Raw genomic sequence first — 21,184 nt, forward strand, 5'->3', positions numbered from 1 at the left:
GATACAAGAGGATCGGCTCTCGTCGCCACAGGTTGCCTGCACGCTCGATTATGGCTGATTATTGGCCCCGCGGTGCTAGAGCCGCAAGCCTGCTTGAGCATCAAGTGACTCAGCCATGAAACCAAGGCCATGACGCCATGCGCCGGGCCAAGACGCGCTCTGTTTGGCCTGATCGAGGCTGAGGGAGCTGATCCCGGCCCGAGCGTTGGTGGGACTGTTCGTATACTGGGATGGAGGCACTGGCTGCAAACTCAACCGAGGTGGCTGATACCCGGGCGAAGAGAAGCAGGGCCACCGGGGAAGCACTGCCTGCGGGCCGGGCTCGGCTTCTGCCCGTCGTGGTTGGTGGTGGGCTGGGGCGGGCGGGTGCGTGCAGCTTGTGAAGAAGAGGATGGTGGTGATGATGTCGGGCAATATGGCCAGATCAGAAAATGAAATAGTAGGATGGTTCCCCGTCATCATCGTCATGTCTCGACTACGATGTCTTACGAATGCATGTTTATTGTTGCGCCAGATGGGCTTCCGCTTTCGGCACCCGTCCTGCCTCCCCCATCCCCTCCTCCTCCTCTTTTCTGCTTTCTTCCTCGCCCACACTCTCACCGAACTCGCCCATCTCCGTCAATACGGTCAATTCGCAATTGTGGCCCCTGGTAGTTCGGCACGTCATTCCCCCCCTCCCTCACGTGGCCCCCGATCGGACCTTTTCTCCAAGCTGTGGGATGACCACCGCCATACTAAGGGGGGCATTCAACACATTTCGGACTCAACCCCCACACAGAGCTGTTGTCGGCCCGAATGGGTGAGCCTTCTACTGCAGTGAGCTGGAACGTCCGAGGAAGCGCCAAGCAACCATCACCCGGGAACTGGAGCGGAAGGAGTCGTCCGGAGGCCCCAACGGCCTGCTGTTCATGAAATAATAATGACCGCAGCCTCCAGCGACGCCGTCGATCGCTCTGCGGACAAGCCCGCCCCAAGCTCCTCTTCGAACACGCTGCAATCCTCCCAAAATGTCGTCAATGATCCCACGCCGGCCACGGGCGCCACCGCCGGCGCACCAGCGGTGCAAAATAAGGACGAACCCATAAAAACTCAAGAGGCGGAAAACGCACCGGTTGAGGTGGACGATTTCGGTCTCCCTATTCGAGCTCGTTCTAAACCAGCTCCGCCTCCAAGTAGCAACTCGTCAGAAGCCGGCGAATTCGCAGATGCGATCACCAATCCTACAGAAGACGAGCCCACTGAGAAGCAAACCGAGCAGCCAACGGAGCCGGTAGCATGCCAGGACAACCCTGAGTCGGATCCCCAAAAAGGGGGCAGGATGCTGAAAACGCACCGGAACAAAGAGGCCAAAAGCCTCCCGCGGTACTGGAATCGAGTGCGCCAGCTCCTCGTCTCACGTCAACCTCGAAAGCGAACCCCTCCCAAATATCTGAATGGTCCCACATGCGACTGGCTGCCCAACCACAAGTGCCGGATGAGGACAGCGAAGAAGACGTGGAAGAGGAAGTCGAGTGGAAGGACATGCGCGCCGCCGACGAGTTTGACTACTACGATGATTACGGGAGACTAGTTGTCAAGGGGGGCGTGGCAAATGACAATGATGCCGTCTACAGAGGCCTGGGAGGTGCTGGGAAAGGGTATACTCGAGTCCAGCTGGACGAAGATGCGCAGTCCGCCAATAGTCTAGACGAGGACACGAGCTACTTGTTCCGGGATGCAGGAGGCAATTCTGCTGCCTTTGAGGGCGAGGAGCTTCGCGACTCGCTCAGCCAACTGCAAGCCACGAAGGACCTTCTCAATGAAACGCAGAAAATCGCATACGTGGGCGTGGTGAGGCTAGCCATTCACCAAATGACTTTTGAATTGATGAAGGTGCCAAAAACCAAAGCTACACGCAAAACAATTCAGGACGCGGTGGACGCCTTGAGGAAATGGGGCCAGGCGATGATGGGACGCTTATTTATGCATATGGAGATCGACTCCGCCGAGCAGATCATGATCGAGCAGCTTGCTGAACACGGCGTGCAACCCTCGGATCTGGTGCGGCCTCTCATGCAGAACGCGCGAGTCAAGAATCCGATGGCCGAGGAAGAATCCCCAAAGAAATCAACTTCTTCTGCGGCATCTCCGGCCTTGAAAAGCGATGTGTCGCGGGTGTCCACTGAAACTGCCATGTCCTCTGAAATTGGGTCTCCTCCGCCATACGATGCTCACGAGAACGATGATCCAGATGTGCATACGCCCTCGCAGATGCCGACGTCTGATCGAATTGATATCGACCTTCGGTGGACGGTACTGTGCGACCTGTTCCTAGTGCTGATAGCCGATTCGGCATATGATTCCCGCTCACGAACGCTTCTTGAGAATGTTGGTGCCGCTATGGATGTGTCGTGGCTACAAATCTGCCGTTTTGAGAAGCGGGTCACGGATGCCCTGGAGATGCAGCAAGAGGCAGAGAAAGAGAACTGGGACGAGTCTGGGCATATGGAGAGGCGCCGGAAGATGGCACTGAAACGAAAATACATGGTTATGGGGTTAGCAACCGTTGGTGGTGGTCTAGTTATCGGTCTGTCGGCGGGGCTGCTGGCTCCTGTCATTGGGGCTGGTCTTGCCGCGGGCTTCACCACCGTGGGTATTTCTGGAACCAGTGCGTTCTTGGGAGGAGCCGGTGGAACGGCCTTGATCGCATCCGGTGCCACCGTGACCGGAAGCACCATTGGATTGAGGGCCTCAAATCGGCGTACCGGTCCCGTGCAGACTTTCGAATATCGACCTTTGCACAATAATAAGAAAGTCAACCTGATCGTCACTGTTGCCGGCTGGATGACCGGCAAGGTGGATGACGTCCGTCTCCCTTTCAGCACCGTGGACCCTATTATGGGCGATCTCTACTCCGTCCTGTGGGAGCCTGAGATGCTCCGAAGTATGGGTGACACTATCAATATTCTTGCCACAGAGGTAATAATATCTCTCCTCCGCCGTTGATTGTAAAGCTGACCCAACCCCCTACTTTAGGCATTGACCCAAGGCCTCCAACAAGTGCTTGGCAGTACGGTTCTGATGGCATTAATGGCATCCTTGCAACTGCCCATTGTTCTCACCAAACTCTCCTACCTAATCGATAATCCATGGAGCGTGTCGCTGGATCGCGCGTATTCAGCTGGTCTCATCATGGCCGATTCCCTGCGGGATCGCAACCTCGGCAACCGGCCTGTCACCCTCCTTGGTTTCTCCCTCGGCGCGCGTGTCATCTTTTACTGCCTCCGAGAACTGGCTGACAAGGGCGCCTTTGGGCTGGTTCAAAATGTGTATCTCTTTGGGTCACCGATCGTGGCAAAGAAGGACGAGTATCTCAAGGCTCGCAGCGTGGTCTCTGGCCGGTTTGTGAATGGCTACTCCACCAACGACTGGATCCTGGGCTATCTGTTTCGGGCTACGAGCGGCGGGATCTCGCGAGTGTCTGGTCTCGCAGCTGTGGAGGGGATCCCTGGCTTGGAGAACTTTGACTTGACCGAGTCTGTGAACGGACATATGGACTACCGTGCTGCTATGCCTCGTCTCCTCAGGGAAGTCGGCTGGGAGGTGCTCGGTGACGAATTTGCGGAAATCGAGGACCCAGACCCCGACAACCATGCCGAGCGACAGCGGGAGTTGATCCGCGAGATTGATGAAGCTCGTCGTGAAGCAGAGGCGAAACCAGAGAAGAAGCGATTTGGCCTCTTCAAGCGAGGGAAGCTGGCCGAGAAGAAAGGATGGGAAACATACGATGTGGACCGGAACAACAATCCCCACGAATCCAGTGAGATAACCAGTGGACCTGGGACTGTGCTCTTTGACATTGAGGCTATTCGAGCTGAATTGGCTTCGGAGGCGATCGAGGTCAAACAGCTGGAATCGACCTTGCCTCCGATGAAACTGGACCTGAATCCTCTAGTCGAGTCCCGGTCGGCGCAACCGTCCCCATCGAACGAGAAAGAATCCAAGACTGGCGAACCAACCCCTGCTATGCCACGAACTGTGTCGGAGCCACAGCTCCACACGGGCTCCCACCCCCTCCCACTTCTTCAGCTGCGCCCAAGGAAGAAGAGATTGAGATGACCTATGATACTTCCTACCACAAGTCTCCGCCCACCGACTGGCCTGATCCTCCCACGCGGCCGGAACTGCGGTCCTCAGCTACCGTGCCCACTCATCTTAGGACCAGCGCTGTGGCGCCCGTCGATCTCGAGCACAATGCCTGGGCTGATCATGATGAGGGCGAGATCCAGATGAGCTTTGAATGATGTTTTCTTTTTTTTTCTTTTTCACATTCTTCTTTATTAGTTAGCTTCGTGGATGGGACCGTGGCGTATTACTTGCATGGCGTTTTGAGATGGCTTTGCTTTTGCTCTGTCTATAAGCCGGATAGGACTGTGGACTGTATAGTTGCTGCTGTAGCTCCAAGGTCACGGGGTGCCTTTTTTTCACTCTCGCTTTATCTTTCACTCTTCACTTGCACATTTTCCTCCACTTGTGTAATGCCTGTCCAATAATTCCACAGGGAGTGATCCTCGGAATACCCGACGATCCTGGTGCACGCGCCCCGACACGACCCCGACCCACCTTAACACCCACCTCTCCAATGCGCCCAGAGCCTTTGGTTGGCAATCAACCGATTTATAAAGCCCACCTCTCTCATCATGCGACAGCAGAAGCCTGAAGCGAGCTATGCGTCCACCCGGCAGACACGGCGCAATGGGCCAGCTCAACCTCTGTTGTCTACCTTCCACAAGCCACGAGACGACAAGCCGCGTGCGAAGCCCGATCCCGAACCAGAACTGGACCCCGAGCCTGCCACTGATGCTGATCCTATGAGCAGCAGCGACGAAGAAGATCATTCTTCACAGAGCCCAGATGAGGAAGTCAAGCGAGAGGAGAGAGTGGCTAGGACAACATTGGATGAGAAGGTCGCGAAGAGGGATGAGGATGAAGCGCGTCGATCGTCGCGACCGAATGGCAGCAGCCCACAGAAACGGACCATTGGCGGCGTGAAGAGCGATCATGAGGAAGACGATGACGCCCCTTTCTCTTCGATTTTGCGATCATCACAGTCGCAGACGTTCAAGCGCCACAAGACCAACATCTACCCCTCGAAGAACAGACTCCCCTCGTATGCTCAAGCGCCGAGCTCGAGTGCGCTGTCAACTGCGACGTCCTCCCCCGACACTGCGAACAGAAAGAGCAAGTTCCGGACCAAGAAGGACAAGGCCTCAGACACGGACGCACCAGCTGAACCCGAGGAACTGGAACCTGCCTTCAAGGTGCCCATGGATATTGATATATTGAGTTCACGGAGACCTCGTGTCCGGAAGAGGGTCAAGCCTCCTCCTACCTTCCCTGCAGATTCTATGTCGAGTACCGCATCATCCAAGGAGCCACAGACAATATCCTTCAACGACGATGAGGATTCATCGGGATTGAGCACTCCTCTAAGCGAACTACCGTCCGAAATAGACGAGTTAGTTGAGAATGACAACCGAGAACAATCGCCTCGCAAGTGGTTGTGTCCGCTATGCAAGGAAGAAGTCGACCCGGAGTTACTGTTAGAATTCGAAGAACGACCGAAGCAAGGCTTCCGCCAGCAGCAGCAATTCTGCCGGTCTCACAAACAACTGAGTGCTGGGAAGGAATGGGAAGCACACGGCTACCCCGATATCAACTGGGATGGATTTGGGGAGCGGATTCAGCAACATTTTCCGCACCTGGAGAATATCTTGGAGCTCAGATGCTCCTCCTATTTTCGGAACAGACTCGAATCTGACAGGAAGGCGGGCACAGCAAAGAACTTGTTATCTGGCGACAGGTTGGAAAACATGTCGTGTGGGTACTATGGCACCAACGGGTCGGAGAAAATGTGAGTTTATCTCGGTGGTGTGGCGATGACACGAAAGCTAATGGAAATCTTTTCAGGCTACAAGCGGTGATGGATCGGTTCTCTCTGAAACTGCGGCGCTTGTCCTCTGATGACCCAGTCCTCAAAGAGGCTGGCGTAGCTGGCTACGCACAGGAGGTCCTGGTGCCCGAGCTAGCGGTGCAACTGGTCAGGGAGGATATGGGAGTCAGTGATGAGGCTGCTCGGCAGATCCTGAGGGATAGCATTGACCTCGGTGAGAAGCTGAATCCGGCTCCCAATGACTATGTGCCCTTCCCGGACGAGGCGGAGGAGTGACCGCCCATTGTTCCTTGTATTCTATACCTCACTATATAATTTACCGCTCCATCAGGAGTGTTGTTGCTTCTCCCCCCGTCTCCCAGCTATCTTGGTGCTTCCTGTCACCCAGTTGCATGACTATCTACTAGCTCGGCAATCAACGCGGTTCCACCGACAATAAATCTCCTGTTTAGGCAGCTGGAATGGGAGGGGTGGCTGACTCAGCCGATAAGGGCCCTCGGCCATGACGTGAATGCGGAGAAGTGCGTTCGTTCTCTCTCTTTCTTCATCTATCGAAGATGAGGGAGAAGACCATGCCGTACTCAGAGACGACGCCTCTGCTGGAGGTGCGGGTCGCTCGCCAGCGGCACCGCTACCCCCATCACTCCCTTCGGCGCGCCTGCACCGTCTTCCTGGGCGCTGTGCTATTGGTCGTCCTCATCCTGTTCTTGATTCCCGAAAGCATTCTACCAGGAGAACATGGCTCGATCTGGTCGTATTTCCCCGGGTCCCATTCTCTGCCTCATCCAGCCTGGCCCGAGGGCCATGGAATGCCGTACGATCAGCTCCAACAAATCCTCCTCAACACTCCATCGGCCGCCAAGGCCCGCGAGTGGAGCTCCTACTATACAGCAGGACCTCATCTAGCGGGCAAGAACCTCAGCCAAGCTGTGTGGACCTTAGAGAAATGGAAAGAGTTCGGTATCGAGGACACTACCCTCGCGTCCTATGACATCTACATGAACTACCCACTGGACCACCGCCTAGCGCTACTGAAGAAGTCCGATGACAGGACAGACGTCACTTTCGAAGCGACTTTGGAAGAAGATGTGCTAGACGAAGATCCTACTTCTAGTCTACCGGATCGTGTCCCCGTTTTCCATGGCTATTCAGCTAGCGGGAACGTTACCGCGCAGTATGTGTACGCCAATTTCGGCACCTATAAGGATTTCGAGGCCCTAGTCCACGCCAACGTATCGCTAGAGGGCAAAATCGCGCTCGTCAAGTATGGACATGTCTTCCGTGGGCTGAAGGTTAAGCGTGCGCAGGAGCTGGGTATGGTCGGCGTGGTCATTTACAGTGATCCCCAGGAAGATGGACCCATCACTGAGGAAAATGGCTACGCTGCCTACCCGGATGGGCCAGCGCGGAATCCCAGTGCTGTCCAGAGAGGAAGTACGCAGTTTCTCAGTAAGATTCACTCGTTCGTCTCTGCGTAATTTTTACTTACTCGTCGACCAGGCATTCTTCCCGGTGATCCCACTACGCCTGGATATCCATCCAAGCCCGGGTGCGAACGACAGGATCCTTACAACTCTATTCCTTCGATTCCATCACTCCCAATTTCATATAAGGAGGCTCTCCCATTCCTCAAAGCTTTGAATGGGCATGGCCCTAAGGGGGCGGACTTTGATACTCCGTGGGTTGGTGGCCTCGTCTACAAGGGCGTCGATTATAACGTTGGCCCATCTCCTGAAGACGTTGTGATCAACCTGTACAATGAGCAGGAATACGTGACCAATCCGGTATGGAACGTCATCGGCGTCATCAAGGGGTTTATCCCTGATGAAGTTGTGATTTTGGGTAACCACCGGGATGCTTGGGTTGCCGGTGGCGCTGGAGATCCTAACAGTGGCTCTGCAGCATTGAATGAGGTTATTCGCAGCTTCGGAGTGGCCCTTAAAGCTGGATGGAAACCACTACGCACTATTGTCTTTGCTAGTTGGGACGGTGAGGAGTATGGTCTGCTCGGGTCGACCGAGTGGGTTGAGGAGAATATCCCCTGGTTGTCGAAGACCAACATTGCGTATCTGAACGTGGATGTCGCGGCATCTGGCACACGATTTGGACCTAGCGCTAGTCCTCTGTTGAACAGAGTCATCTACAACGTCACTGGCCTTGTGCCGGCCCCAAATCAGACCGAGGGCCAAACTGTCCGTGACATTTGGGACGGACACATTGCAACCATGGGCAGCGGTAGCGACTTCACTGCCTTCCAGGATTTCGGCGGCATTGCCAGCGTGGACTTTGGCTTCGGCCCGCAACCCGGAGGCCCAGTGTACCACTACCACTCGAACTACGATAGCTTCGCCTGGATGGAGAAGTTCGGCGACCCCACATTCTCGTACCACTTGGCAACCACCAAGCTGTGGGCCCTTGCCGCTGCGCAGCTAGTCGAGTCTCCATTGCTCGCCATGAGTGCCACAGACTACGCCGTCGGTCTGGAAAACTACCTGGACACCGTCGAACCAGTCGCGCGTGGCGAGGGCATGAGCTTCGACTTCGCACCCCTCTACAAGGCCATCTCTCACTTCCAGGATGTCGCAGCCAAGTTCGACGCGTATGCCCAGGATCTGAACTCCCAGCTCGGCGACCACGTCCCCTGGTACCACTGGTGGAAGAAGATGAAGTTGTACATCCAGATCCGGGTAGCGAACGCCAAGTACAAGGGCATCGAGCGAGCATTCTTGTACGAGCCCGGTCTGGACGGACGTGACTGGTTCAAGCATGTCGTCTTTGCTCCTGGCATTTGGACTGGATACTCGGGTGCGACGTTCCCGGGATTAGTGGAGAGTTTCCAGGCTGGGGATACGGCGAATGCGAGGGTATGTATTTGTATTTGTCTTTGCAACAATCGGGATGGTTACGGGCTAACTTTTGTCCCTTTAGAAATGGAGCTCTATCATCCTAGAGCGGATCAGGGCGGCCGCCAAGTTGCTGGAGTAATTGAGTTTTGGGTTGTTGATGCAGTGTTTAAAATAGTGACGATGTGAGCAAGGGATAGTTACATACTTATTCTGTTGCAGTATACCAGGTGCTTCGAAGGCTTCTACCTTGATATCACATATACAGGAAAAAGTTGGTTAGCTCTGCATACTTCTTTCCGTAGACATCCTCTCAACGCCATTCCAAGGTCGCACGCCTGAAGATATGGCCTTGCCAGAAATGAAAGTTATCACCTTACCACTCCACATCTCAACTTTCGATCTTTCGTCCTCCGCCATTCCATAAACCAGGGGGCAAACCATAGATAGTAGGTTTTTCAGGAGGATATAGATCTATCCTCTTCGAATTCTCAAGACAAAACATTTCAGTTAATTTTTTGATAATCCTAGACAGATTTATAGTGTATAATGTATGCTAAGTTGAATCCAATAATAAACAGATCCACCAATTCTATCAGACAGCGGGCTACAGAGCCAGAGCCAGTCCAAGGATACCAGCCACGCCGGCAATTGACGCAGCAACACCGCCGGTAGCAATCGGAGCGCCACCAGTCGAAGTCGAAGACGAAGGAGCCGACTTCTTAGTGCCAGAGGCAGCACCGGAGGCAGCACCGGAGGTAGTACCGGAAGTAGTACCGGAGGCACTGGTCACAGTCACAGCCGCAGTGCTCATAGTAGAAGCAGTCTTGTGCGCAGGAACACCAGTAGCAGGAGCATTGGAAGAAATCGCGACGGCAAGCGCAGAAGTCTGTTCAGCGCCGATGAAGTTGTTGATGAAGTCACCCTCAGACGAAGCCCAGGCCTTGACACTGTTAGGCAGGGAGTTGTACCAAGCCGGCATGGTGCCAGCCAGGACTTCGCTCTCGATGGAAGAGCGGAAGCTGGGCTTAAAGATATCGGTGTACCATGAGGGTGGGATGGCGGTTTCGAGCGCCGTGAGAATGGACTTCGGGATGGAGGGGATGAATACGGAGTTGCTGTACGGGTTCGTTTCGGAGGAATCGGAGGAGCCGGACCAGGCCACTGCTGAGGCGGTTTCGGTTGCGAGCTCGGCGTCGTAGGCAGACGCGAGGGCCGTGGAAAGAAGGAGGGTGGTGAGGACCTTGAACTGCATTGTGGCGGCGGTATTAAAAGATGGGTAACGAATGTAGAGAATATTATTTGCAAAAAGACAAGAAACGAATGGCTTGGTACGATTAATCTTGAGAAATAGGGGAGAGAGAGACCTTTATAATAGTCGCTGAGAAAAGAGCCTCAAAGGATCTCTCGGCCCAAATATCCATCTTTTACTTCTAGGCCCCGTTAGCCAGGAAGGGTAGACCCTCTTTTTCCCCTTTTCGGCGCCCACTCCGGTTTTTCTCACTACGCGATGCCTGAATAGAGACTAGAGATGGCCGCCACCTTGGACGCCGTGATCTAGAGTAGTATTATTTTTGTGTTCTTCATAGGTGAGCCCATGTCGCGATTCTTGGCACGACATTAGCATTCCGGACAAGCAACACTTAAGCTTTGCCCTGACATGGCGCAGCTTCGGTTATATTTTTTTTCTGGTAAAACTATTGCAACATTTAAATAGTTGTGCCGTTTATCCATATTGCGAGATGTACATCTCCAACATTTACCAGTCTCTATTTTCTGTTTCCAAAAATTGCCAGGCTCAACCTTTCAATCATGTAGAGAGAGCCTTATTATTTCCCGATGAAACAGTCTAAGGCTCTATTACGATCCTTCGGATCCAATCCAAAGTAACTCAGCCACCACAGACAAGGACTTGGCGTACATCAAGACTAGTATATAAGCCCTATTTCATCCTTGTAAAGACCTAAGCCAGTTGTTTAATTTAGCCGGTTGTGTCAATAATAGAACGAAAGTGCTCACAAGCAGTAAGTGCCGTCCTCGATCCTAGGTCTTTCCTTGCCAATCCTACAAGAATTCTTGCTGGAAATAAGGAGTGGTGGTGCAATAATAATTCTAGGTTCGAAGTACTGTAAACACGGGGCACGGCGCCGATAAAACCTACCCACAACTTCCCTCTGTAGACCCCTGCCCTAAATCCTCAGCAGGGATTGACACCACATGAGCTTTTTTTCCCCACCTCTCAGCGACCCCGGGATCAATATCCACGTCATCTGGTACCCGGCCTCGTCGATGCAGACGCTGCGGCTGGGCCCGCTCGAGTGGAGTCATGGTGTTCAGGCGCTAAGCGCTGCAAATGGCTTCGTGTCGGGGTTGTCTCCGACTTCTTGTTTTTCTCTTTCCTCAAGCCTCGTTTCTCGATTTGTCTGCGTTCGGTAACCAGCGGAGACCGATCGCTTCAGCCCAGCATGCGAAAGCCCCAACTGCCCGTCCGGCAGTTATTGATTTTGTGTACGTTTTGCTTTTTTGATCGTGTCGGACGAGTCCCCGCGCTGACCACAGCTGTGCAGCAATATGTCGCTTTGCAGAGCCCAGTGAGTGCTTGTTCATACTCTATACCCCCAGTCAAGGCAAAGTACTAAGTACTATAACCCCCCGGCGCTATAGTCGTGCTCACCTCGATTCTTCCCTACCTGGTATGTATTTGAGCCCCACCGCCGCCTCCCAACCGACCCCATAGCCGGGCAGGGTACAATGACGTCCAACTAACCTCACGCCCAGCCGGAAATGATTGAATATGTCGGCGTCCCCAAAAATGAAGTTGCTCGCTGGGTTGGCACCACCTCCGCCGTCGCGGCAGGCTGTCAGGCCCTGATGGCCATACCTTGGGGCACGGCATCAGACTACGTTGGCCGCAAGCCAGTCATTCTGCTCTGTCTAACGTTCACTATGATCCTGTCGATCGTCTTCGGCATGTCTCAGAACCTAGCCATGTTGGTTATCTCCCGTGGATTACTGGGCTTTCTGAACGGCAATGTCGGCATCATTCGCACGATGGTCGCCGAGATGGTGCCAGAGAGAGAACTACAGCCGCGCGCTTTCAGTATCATGCCGCTGGTCTGGACGATCGGGAGTATATTTGGGCCTGCTTTTGGAGGGGCCCTGGCGAACCCGGCAGAGAAGAACCCGCGTCTCTTCGGAAACATTGAGTTCTTGCGGAAATACCCTTTTGCACTCCCTAATCTGGCCTCTGCGTGTTTCTTTATCGTGGGTATTACTATTGGGTTCCTCTTCATGAAGGTTTTTATTTTCCCTTTTGGTCTAAGGTCCCTCGTCGCTGATCGTACAATAGGAAACCTTGGCAGCCAAGAAAGATCAACGCGATTACGGCCTGGTGCTCGGCCAGGCACTGACAAGATCGTGCACCTCCCGCAGGAAGCGCGAAACCCTTGACTCCAAAGCCGCGGATGAGGAGCGCAGAGCCTTGCTTCCTGGTAACAGGAGTGCAGGCAATCGGCCTATGCGGCGCCCAACCTGGGGTCAGGTGTTTACACCGCAGTCGAATCTCGTGCTGCTAGCCTATACACTAATGGCCATGCACAGCATGGCGTTCGATTCACTGTTTCCAGTATTCCTCCATTATCCAGAACAAGACTTGTACAATAATCCCGACGTGCATCTGCCGTTCAAGTTCGCCGGCGGATTCGGTGTAGGTGAGTGTTTCAACCTATAGATAGTTGACTAAATGACTGACAATGGCAGACTCCCAAACCATCGGCATGTTCTACACGATCATCGGCATCATAGGCATAGTTGTGCAGTTCCTCCTCTTCCCGGCCGCCGCACAGCGGTACGGGGTCTTGACCTGCCTCAAAGTCTCCTCGCTCATGTTCCCAATCATCTTCTTCGTCGTCCCGTTCACAATATTGGTGCCACTCGCACTGCGCAAACCAACTGTGATTCTGATCATGCTGGCCAAGCTCACCGTCACGATATTCGGGTTCCCCAGCTGCACAATCCTGCTCACCAATTCCGCTTCCAGTCTCAGTGTCCTCGGCACCCTGAACGGCGTCGGGACAAGCGTCAGTTCCATAGGCCGCGCTGCGGGGCCGGCGCTTATGGGAATGGCGTTCACGTATGGCGTTGAGAAGGGGTATGTGATTATCCCGTGGTGGATGCTGACGGTGTTGGGGGTTATTAGTGCCGTGCCTGTGTTTTGGATGGTGGAGAGTGAAGGGTTTGTTCGTGATGATACTGATGATGTTGATGATGAGAATGAGAGCCATGAGACGAATGACGACCGAGGTCCGTCGAGTAATGGGTATGGGACTGTTGACTCGAGAAAAGATGGACGACACCCTGACGAGGCCGCTGAGCTTGTAGCTCGATGAGAGATGAGCGGTGGATGCTTTTGGTGACTCTTGCTCATCGGCGTTTAGTACCAGCATTTGTGCATTAGACTGGCGTTTAAAATAAGTAGTTATTGAGGTCTATGCATTCTTTTTCCGCAGTACTACTATAAGATAGCGTTGCTGTTGTAGTTATACTACCAATCCTGACTAATAACCTCGGCCTCTTCAACCAGCTCATCCCCAACTCACCCCAGAAACTCAGCATCAGCACCTCCACAACCCCCAAACAACCACCAAAATGGTATGACACACACCACTCTATCCCCCTTCAACACGCTCTCCAAGTATATCCAAACTAACAACAACCAAAAAAAAATAGAGCACCAACTCCCTCCCCACAAACTCCGCCCTCGCCCTCTCGCTGCTCACCTCCCTGGGCGGAGCAATCGGGTACGCCAAGACGGGCTCCATCCCCTCAATCGTCGCTGGTCTCTCTGTAGGCGCGCTGTACATGCTCAGCTTTGCACGCCTGCGCTCCGGCCAGTCCTACGGCGAGGAACTCGGTCTGCTGGCCTCCGCTGTGCTTGGCGGGAGCTCCATCCCGCGCGCTATCAAGACGAGGGGTAAGCCTGTCCCCATGGGATTGAGCGTGCTGGCTACCTATGGGCTCGTGATCTTTGGGTTGGCGTTTAGGGAGAAGAGGGCTGCTTCTGCTTAAATGTGGGGTTGAGATGGCCGTACATGGTCTTCTATACATGTAACTATGGGTCACTCCGCGATGGATGTGTGCCATTGTATCCTGATTTAGTTCATGCTTCCTCCAGTGCGCGCAGCGCTCGGGGTTCTGTACTGAGAAGCGGGATTGGGGGAGATAATGGCAAAAATGGTAGTCTTGGACGTATATTCATGTGAAAGTAAGGATGTGCAATTCCTTTTGATCTGATCTTATTTACTACAAGCAAGACAACTACAGAGTACGAATGTAGATACGCATAATTAAAGCAAATGGATTCCCTCCCACAGGAGAACGTTTCTAGAACTTACACAGAATAGATAGATAGATGCCACTGGTAGACAGCATCTATCACAACGGGTCTCGGCAGCACGGAGGTAAAACAAAGGAACAAGAGCAGGAAGGTCAAGTAGAGTAGTAGAGCACCTACTGATACTGGGATCAACCCCGATTAACGCCAAGTCCACTGGACTCACCAGAACTATCATCATCATCCTCTTTCGCCTGCTGCAGAGAGAGGACATCTGCCTGCCTGTCTGTTTGCACGACAGATATCATGGAGGAGGAATGGATCGCCAAGACAAAAAACTACTGATTGGAATCATCAGGGCAGGTAACAGAACAACCCACGCATGAGCATTCTAGCTAGAAGTTGATAGATATGCGTCGAACTTAGCTGGAGTTCCGTTGTCCGTCTTTCCTCGACTATCGTCACACACAGACACACGCAAGGGTACTGTTGCGCTCGCAGGGCCTTTGTAATCGAAACGAAAGATGTCAATGGGCCGGGTCGATCACCGTGTCCGAATCGCGGATCGGGCCCGTGACCACGGCGGCCGGGGGCTCCCCAAGGACGGTATTCTTGCGGTTGGGAACGAAGGAATATCGGGGCAGGCGTGCCATCTTTTCCTCCGGGCTGATTGTCTCGTCGGAGTATATCATCCGCATCGGCTTGGACTTGTCCTTCTTTGCTGGTTTTTCGGTCGACTCGGCCGTCTTGGCTGCTGCGGCTTCGGTGGCGGCGCCGGAGACTAGGTCTTCAACGGACGATGATACCTCTGTCTTGTGAGCTGCGTCGCCGTTTGCATAGCCCGACGGGATGGCGTGGCCCATGTGCATTTGTTGCATCTGCTGCGCGTTGACTGTGGGTGCGCCGAAGGCGGGGCGCTGGGGCAGGTTGGATGCGGAGGGTAAGCTGCTTGGTCGCGGTGGGAAGGCCGATACATTGGGGGGTGATTGGATTTGGGCGGGTGGTGGCTGTTGCTGGGGAAAGGGTGGAGGCGTCGCTCCATAGCCAGGCGCTGGAGGCTGGCCGGGGGCACCGGTCGGTGGGAAGGTCGGGTATGCTGGAGTGGCGGCCTGCTGGTAGGAATATTGCTGAGCGGGTGCGGGCACGGGGGCGGCTTGAGGTGATTGTCCCTGTTTTCAAACTGTCAGTACTATTCCACAGGTAAAAAAAAAAAGAGGCCAAGCCTTACATATCCGCCCGGTGACAGCGCAGCCTGCCCAGCACTAATAGGGGTTCCCTCCCCGCTACTCCCGCCGGCAACGGCCTCCTGTCGCTTCGCTCTATGCTCGGCCAATCGCTTCTTGAGATCCGACGTGGCCTCCAGCTTCGGTTTCTTCGCCGGCTGCCCGCCAGGGCTGCCACCAGCAGGAGGGTTACCCGTAGCAACCTGACGCTCCACCTCAGCCTGGTGGAACTGAGCCGCGACGCGCTGCTGATGCGCTATGAGCACGTCGTCCGGCATACCCTCCATGCCAAAGATCTCAACCTCGAGGCCAGCTCGGTTGGGCAGCGCATTCTCGACCTCGGTCAATTGTTCCTTGTGGACTTGGCTCATGTGCACCGACAATCCTGAGGAGCGCGAAGTCGTCAGTTGGGATTCAGACAAAGTGGTGAAGATGGAGAGATAAAAGAGATAGAACTTACCTCCTGCAGTGTTGAGTCGGCGCCCGCATCGCTCACATTTGAAGTGTTTGGCTTTCTGATGCGAAATGAGGATCTTAAGATCGTCGAAATCGCGCTCGCAATAGTAGCACCATGGTCGGGCCATGACCTCGTCCAGCGTGGGACCACGTCTTTTCTTTCCCATTGTGGCGCTTGTGTGTGGATGAGTGCTGGAAGACGAAAGGAAAGTAGCCAGAGAATGTGATCAAGTAGTGGCTCGCAATAAATGAGACAATGTTGAAGGAGAATGTGGGTTGTACAGTGTGAAGCTGTACAAGAATGAAGCTGTGCGGATGATCCAAAGGCTGGTTTGGGGGGGTCACGTGTGGGTCACGTGAACTATATCTATGAAGTATAAATTCCAGTCTATCAACCGCTCACCCCCTAGAGTTGGATAATTTGTATAATGTACAGTACGTAGCACAATGATTGGTTTCCGGGGACTTATCGCACGTATTTGATTGGCCTCAATTTTGATGAAAACGTGACGCGCTAATCTCGTAGGTGTACCATCTACAGGCATCACATGTATAAAATTTTTGTAAAGGTTTAATGACTAGATTGTCGAAAGGCCACTACGAGGTTGAGAGTAGGCTTTGGTGCTAAGATTCATCGGATATCGCGGCTCAGTCCTTCGGCGGGTCGGATCGTGAGTCACCGCGAGGGGGACAAAATATTTTATTCTGCCATTTTCTACAGCTCTCTCAACTTGGGAAACCCATTCTCCCCGGTTGCTGTCAATCAGCAAGCCTTCACCATTCTTATTTAAACTGTGCCAATTGCTGCAAAATGGTCCGTGTCTTGATAACAGGCTCGACGGATGGCTTTGGCCTAGAAGCTGCCCGCCAGCTGGTTCAGCGTAACCACACCGTCTATCTTCATGCGCGTAGCCAAGAGCGTGCAGCTGATGCCAAGGCACAATGCCCTGGAGCTGCTGGCGTGCTGATTGCAGACCTGACAAGCGTGGCAGAGACGCGCAAACTGGCCGAGGAAGCAAACGCGATTGGTACCTTCGACGCCGTCATTCTTAATGCCGGATTGCTTTACGGACCCTTCCGCAAGACGCCGGATACTGGCATACCAGCTATGGTCTTCGTCAACGTTCTCGCACCCTATATTCTCTCCTGTCTCCTTACAAAACCCAAGCGGCTTATCTTTATCGCTTCTGTCCTACACCGAGAAGCCAACACGAACGTGAAGGATATTTTCTGGTTTCAGCGCGGGGAAGAGGAATTCCAGGATTTTCCAGCATACTGCGATTCGAAGCTCCATGTCATGCTTCTTGCTAACGCGGTGGCAAGGCGATTTAATAATACTTCGGTCACGGCTGTGCATCCAGGATATGTTGCTACCAAGCTTGGAGGTCAAGGCGCTACCGACAAGCTGGAGGATGGTGTCGAGACATATGTCATGCTGGCTGAAGGTGATTACGATCAAAACCTCACCGGTGTCTATTTTGAACCCAACAGGAAGATTGGTGAACCTCTCGCAGTGACAGCGGACGAAAATTTGCAAGAGGTCGTCGTCAAAGCTTGCGAGGATGTCACCGGACTCAAGTTAGTAGCTTAAGTATGGCCTGACGGCACCCATATTCAGTGGAAGAAAAAAGAAAGGTCCATTTATCTGTGCCCATGACGCTATCATACAAAAATGGCAGAATAGAATACAGTCCAAGCTGACAGTATCGGCGGTGCCTGTAAAAACTAGGCCTCAAGCCACACCATCAACTTCCCATCCCTAGTAGATGTACAATCCCTTTTGCGCTCAAAAGCAGTCCCTTGAGGTCTGCAAAACCGCCGTCCTTCCATTGCGCCGACCAGATCCAGTGCAAACCAACCAGAAAAAGAAGAAAAAGAAGACGGGGAAAAAAAGAAGAAAAAGAAAAAAAAAGAAAACGAGAAAGAAGAGAGACGCGTATCAGAGTCCAGTCGGTGAAGACGGTCTCCTGAATGATGAAAATGATTGAAAGTAATCCTGGAGCCGGTCGATAAGGACAGTCTCTCGAGAGAGAGAATGTGTGAAGAAAAGTTTCAAAAGCTCTGGCAGGAAAAGATCGTCTCCCAGGAAAAAAAATCAAACAGAAATCGTGCGGATGCACATCCCAAATAAGGGCGGCGTGTCAACACAAAGTGCTCAAAATGAACGTCCACGCAGTGTTTTTCTTCGGAAAGTGAATTCACTCCAATGGCTGAGATTATCGGTGGTGCGGGTCACGAGGAGGACCGAGATGTCCGAGGTTGTACGGCACATACGGGAAAGGCGCGTACTGAGGCGGCATGGGCTGGCCAAGCTGGACATGTCCAGGCGGCGGCGGAGGCGGTGGTCCCGGTGGTGCTCCATAAGGATTATGGTGGCCATGGTGACCATAAGGTGGCATGCCCATAGATCCAGGCATGGGAGGGTTGGGAGGCATTCCCGGCCCCATGTGTTGTGAGCTCGCGAGAGAAGGCATGCCGGGAGAAGCCTTGGGAGCAAGATTGCCGGTAGGGATTGGAGCGAGTGAGGGCGACCTCCTTCGGCGGCCACTCGGCCTGGGAGGATCGCTTGCCTTGCGGGTCTCTTCAACCACACGATCCTGTTCAATCTGCGCCTTGGAGCGCTTCGGGTTGCGGATGCGTCCCTCGCGGTTGAATCGATCCCAGTGGTCCAACATGGCCTTGGTGCGCTTTGGGTTCTTTGAGTTGGCAATCTTCAATCGCCGGGCTTCTTCGAGGGCTTCTTGCGAGGTCTGTTTGCTCGCTGTTGGGGTACCAGATGGGGTGGTGGCCATGGGAGAAAGAGCAGGCAAAGATGATGTTTCGGTTACTGAGCGCGTCTGTGTCGCTGCCATGCCACCACGGCCTCGACCTCGACCACGTGAAGAAGAGGGAGGGGTGTAAGACTGATGGATTTCCAAGGAAGCACGGGTGGGCGGGCGTCCAACACCGCGACCCCTTCCCCGGCCGCGGCCTCGGCCACCTCTGCGCGGGGGAGTCGAAAGCTCAGACTGAATGAACTCAACTCCAGCACGTCTACCACCACGGCCTCGAGTACGCCGCTTAGCGGGCTGCAGCTCCTCGTCGGTCTCATCAGCTTCCGGAGACTCGCCTTGCGTCTCCTCGGTGTCGGTGGCTGCTTTAGAAGCCGCTTCGACCTCGGCGGCTTTGCGCTTGCGGGTGAACTTCATCATTGTGGGCTCCTTCCGAGGTTCCCAAAGCTTGGGGAAATGTTCAACACCGTATCGGATAACAGGAGCGAATCCATCTGGATTGTGATCATCAGGCGCCGTCTTGGCAGCCATCTTCCGGGCTTGCGCAGGTGTCGGCACGAAGCCACCTTGAACAAATGGATCCTGGGGTGCCCATGCAACCTGGGTGCTCGTGTTGCCCTGGAAGTAAGTATGCTTGTATCCGTAAAGCATAGCCTCCTTCTTATCCTCAAAGTCACGCTCATCTTCTGGCACCCGTGCCAAGGGATGATTGGTTTTCTTTTTGTTGCCCATGATAAACGATCTCTTCGAGCCGTCGGGAAGTGGTTCGCGATGGTGCCGATGCGTGTAAAGGTACAGCTTATCGAGAGCCAGGTACTCGTCTTGCCAGACTCTCATGGCAAAGGCGGCCGTTTCGGTGACAGCGTAGAGTTCGTCTGGCGTGAGGTTCTCAGGGTGCCGAAGCAGTTCCACAAGTTTATCGGGCGACTCGATGGGAAGGAATTCCCCCGTGTCGACTTTGATCGTCTTATACGGGCCATGCTGAGTGATCGGTTCTGGTGCTTCGCGCTTCTTGGGCTTGCCGTCGCTGTTGTTGAAAACGTGCTGCCAAGTCTGCTTGATCTTGGCCTCGTCTTGTTCGTACTCAGGGCAAAATTTCTTGACATCGTGAATACTCCAAGCTTTGGACAGACGACTCTTCACGTCTGGTTCTTGCCACTTGGACAAGCGTTCGCGATAGTCATCGGGGAAGGATGTTCGCGGATTCGAGAGCCACTCCAACCGATCGAGTTTACTCGTTTTTGTCTGGCTGGGCTTAGGACCAACGTCAATTGGCTTGCTTTCTTGACGCTCAGCATCGTCGCTGTGGTCGCCAACGGCCAGGGGCGCAGCAGTCACTAGTTCTCCCTCTTCGCCATGCGCATGCGCTTCTTCAGGCAGTGTGGCATGAATTGCCAGTGCCTCTCCATTCAGGGGCTCTGCATCGTTGAGAGGCTCGTCCTCATTGAAGTGCTCGTCGTCGTGAAGAATTTCTTCTTCGATAAGTTGTTCTTCATCCTCTAGAGGCTCCTCTTCCTCCTCTCCTTCGTCATCGACACCTTCTTCTTCTTCTTCTTCCTCTTCCTCCTCATTAAAGTCTTCATTCAGAGGCTCCTCCTCGTTGAAAATCTCTTCTTCATGGTAAGCCGCCTCCTCGTCATTGGGGTCCATGTAACTGTTCTCTGCATCTATTTCTTCGGCATCACCATAATCTGAGAACCGAATAGTTTTTGGGTGTGAAGACGCGACATGCGCCCTCAGGACATCTTCCTTGGTAGTTTCGCCATCGTGGGGAACTTCTAAGAGTTTCCCGCACCATGAGCATTTGGACATATGCGACCGAGGCTCAGGTGATTGGGAAATCTGAGTCGATGTGGACTGGGGGCGAAAGGGCTCAGAAAACTGACGGCGCATGGGAGAATCTTCGCCCACGTCAGAGGAGGGATTATCCACGTCCACATCGACCCGGGGAATGGGGGCCATGTTGACGGGAGTGAGTGGAGAAGGTCCAGCAGGGAGAAGAAAAGAAAAAGAACAGGAAAAAGAAAAATTAAAGAAAAGGAAAGAAAAGAAAAGAGAGTTTTCTCAAGAGACGAGAAGGTTCACAGGCGAACAGACGGTCGCGAGGTGATCTGTATAGATTGGGTCAGTCGTTGGGTGGTTCGCTTGCGGGTGCCAAGCCGCCAGAAGTAATCGCAGCGCAATCCTTGACCCTCAGGGCCAGGGGAGCCGGCGGGCGAACGCAGGGGGGCAGTCACAAAGAAGCATAAGCAGAATGGGGATGTGGCCATGCATCCATCATGGATATTCATCCCAGACAACTGAACAGATCAAAAGAATTGCCAAGCCAAGGGAAAAAGACCCGGTCGGGGCCGGGTTGTGTGTGTGGATCAGGATGGGAAGTGGATGTACAGAAGCAAAAAAAGCGACTATGATTCAACAGCGCGCGACATGTCACTTACCATGAGTTCCAGGGGATCTCGATCCGTTCCTGACGATGATGTGCAGACGATGTAAATGGCTGCCAGACGGGGTCAGCGATGGGGGCGTTGCAACAAGAGTTGTTGCTAGGCGCGGGCGGCCAGGGATGTGTACTTACCTCGAGTAGTGGTGGCTGGCCGAGCACCACAGGGTTTGTCCGGTCTTAG

The 21,184-nt window shown here is 53.7% G+C and overlaps 9 protein-coding genes across 9 annotated transcripts; 5 read left to right on the top strand and 4 right to left on the bottom strand.

Annotated features, from left to right (window-relative positions):
• Positions 1-75: 75 nt before the first annotated feature.
• N7510_002163 (uncharacterized protein) lies at positions 76-462 on the bottom strand (the record flags this gene model as incomplete). Its single annotated transcript, XM_056974090.1, has 1 exon — positions 76-462. One exon carries the CDS (start codon positions 460-462, stop codon positions 76-78), a length of 387 nt encoding a protein of 128 aa, XP_056839207.1.
• A 457-nt stretch (positions 463-919) lies between these two features.
• Positions 920-4,283, top strand: N7510_002164 (TMCO4 family protein; the record flags this gene model as incomplete). The annotated part of the gene is made up of 4 exons (XM_056974091.1): positions 920-1,293; positions 1,344-2,958; positions 3,016-4,017; positions 4,080-4,283. The coding sequence occupies 4 exons, from the start codon at positions 920-922 to the stop codon at positions 4,281-4,283; spliced, it is 3,195 nt and encodes a 1,064-aa protein (XP_056839208.1).
• A 396-nt stretch (positions 4,284-4,679) lies between these two features.
• Positions 4,680-6,208, top strand: N7510_002165 (RTC4 family protein; the record flags this gene model as incomplete). Its single annotated transcript, XM_056974092.1, has 2 exons — positions 4,680-5,893; positions 5,950-6,208. 2 exons carry the CDS (start codon positions 4,680-4,682, stop codon positions 6,206-6,208), a joined length of 1,473 nt encoding a protein of 490 aa, XP_056839209.1.
• A 281-nt stretch (positions 6,209-6,489) lies between these two features.
• Positions 6,490-8,917, top strand: N7510_002166 (M28 family metallopeptidase; the record flags this gene model as incomplete). The annotated part of the gene is made up of 3 exons (XM_056974093.1): positions 6,490-7,381; positions 7,433-8,796; positions 8,861-8,917. The coding sequence occupies 3 exons, from the start codon at positions 6,490-6,492 to the stop codon at positions 8,915-8,917; spliced, it is 2,313 nt and encodes a 770-aa protein (XP_056839210.1).
• Positions 8,918-9,382: 465 nt separating this feature from the next.
• Positions 9,383-10,030, bottom strand: N7510_002167 (uncharacterized protein; the record flags this gene model as incomplete). Its single annotated transcript, XM_056974094.1, has 1 exon — positions 9,383-10,030. The coding sequence occupies one exon, from the start codon at positions 10,028-10,030 to the stop codon at positions 9,383-9,385; it is 648 nt and encodes a 215-aa protein (XP_056839211.1).
• Positions 10,031-11,240: 1,210 nt separating this feature from the next.
• On the top strand, positions 11,241-13,842 carry N7510_002168 (MFS transporter; the record flags this gene model as incomplete). The annotated part of the gene is made up of 8 exons (XM_056974095.1): positions 11,241-11,283; positions 11,343-11,366; positions 11,440-11,468; positions 11,554-12,072; positions 12,125-12,485; positions 12,535-12,925; positions 12,974-13,151; positions 13,504-13,842. 8 exons carry the CDS (start codon positions 11,241-11,243, stop codon positions 13,840-13,842), a joined length of 1,884 nt encoding a protein of 627 aa, XP_056839212.1.
• A 792-nt stretch (positions 13,843-14,634) lies between these two features.
• On the bottom strand, positions 14,635-15,953 carry N7510_002169 (putative C2H2 finger domain protein; the record flags this gene model as incomplete). Its single annotated transcript, XM_056974096.1, has 2 exons — positions 14,635-15,276; positions 15,336-15,953. The coding sequence occupies 2 exons, from the start codon at positions 15,951-15,953 to the stop codon at positions 14,635-14,637; spliced, it is 1,260 nt and encodes a 419-aa protein (XP_056839213.1).
• Positions 15,954-16,597: 644 nt separating this feature from the next.
• Positions 16,598-17,377, top strand: N7510_002170 (short chain dehydrogenase/ reductase; the record flags this gene model as incomplete). The annotated part of the gene is made up of 1 exon (XM_056974097.1): positions 16,598-17,377. The coding sequence occupies one exon, from the start codon at positions 16,598-16,600 to the stop codon at positions 17,375-17,377; it is 780 nt and encodes a 259-aa protein (XP_056839214.1).
• Positions 17,378-18,002: 625 nt separating this feature from the next.
• On the bottom strand, positions 18,003-20,519 carry N7510_002171 (uncharacterized protein; the record flags this gene model as incomplete). Its single annotated transcript, XM_056974098.1, has 1 exon — positions 18,003-20,519. One exon carries the CDS (start codon positions 20,517-20,519, stop codon positions 18,003-18,005), a length of 2,517 nt encoding a protein of 838 aa, XP_056839215.1.
• Positions 20,520-21,184: the final 665 nt, after the last annotated feature.

Source organism: Penicillium lagena (genome assembly GCF_028827675.1).
Source record: "Penicillium lagena strain IBT 129212 chromosome Unknown utg000001l_segment0_segment0, whole genome shotgun sequence".
NCBI classification, from domain to species: Eukaryota; Fungi; Ascomycota; class Eurotiomycetes; order Eurotiales; family Aspergillaceae; genus Penicillium; species Penicillium lagena.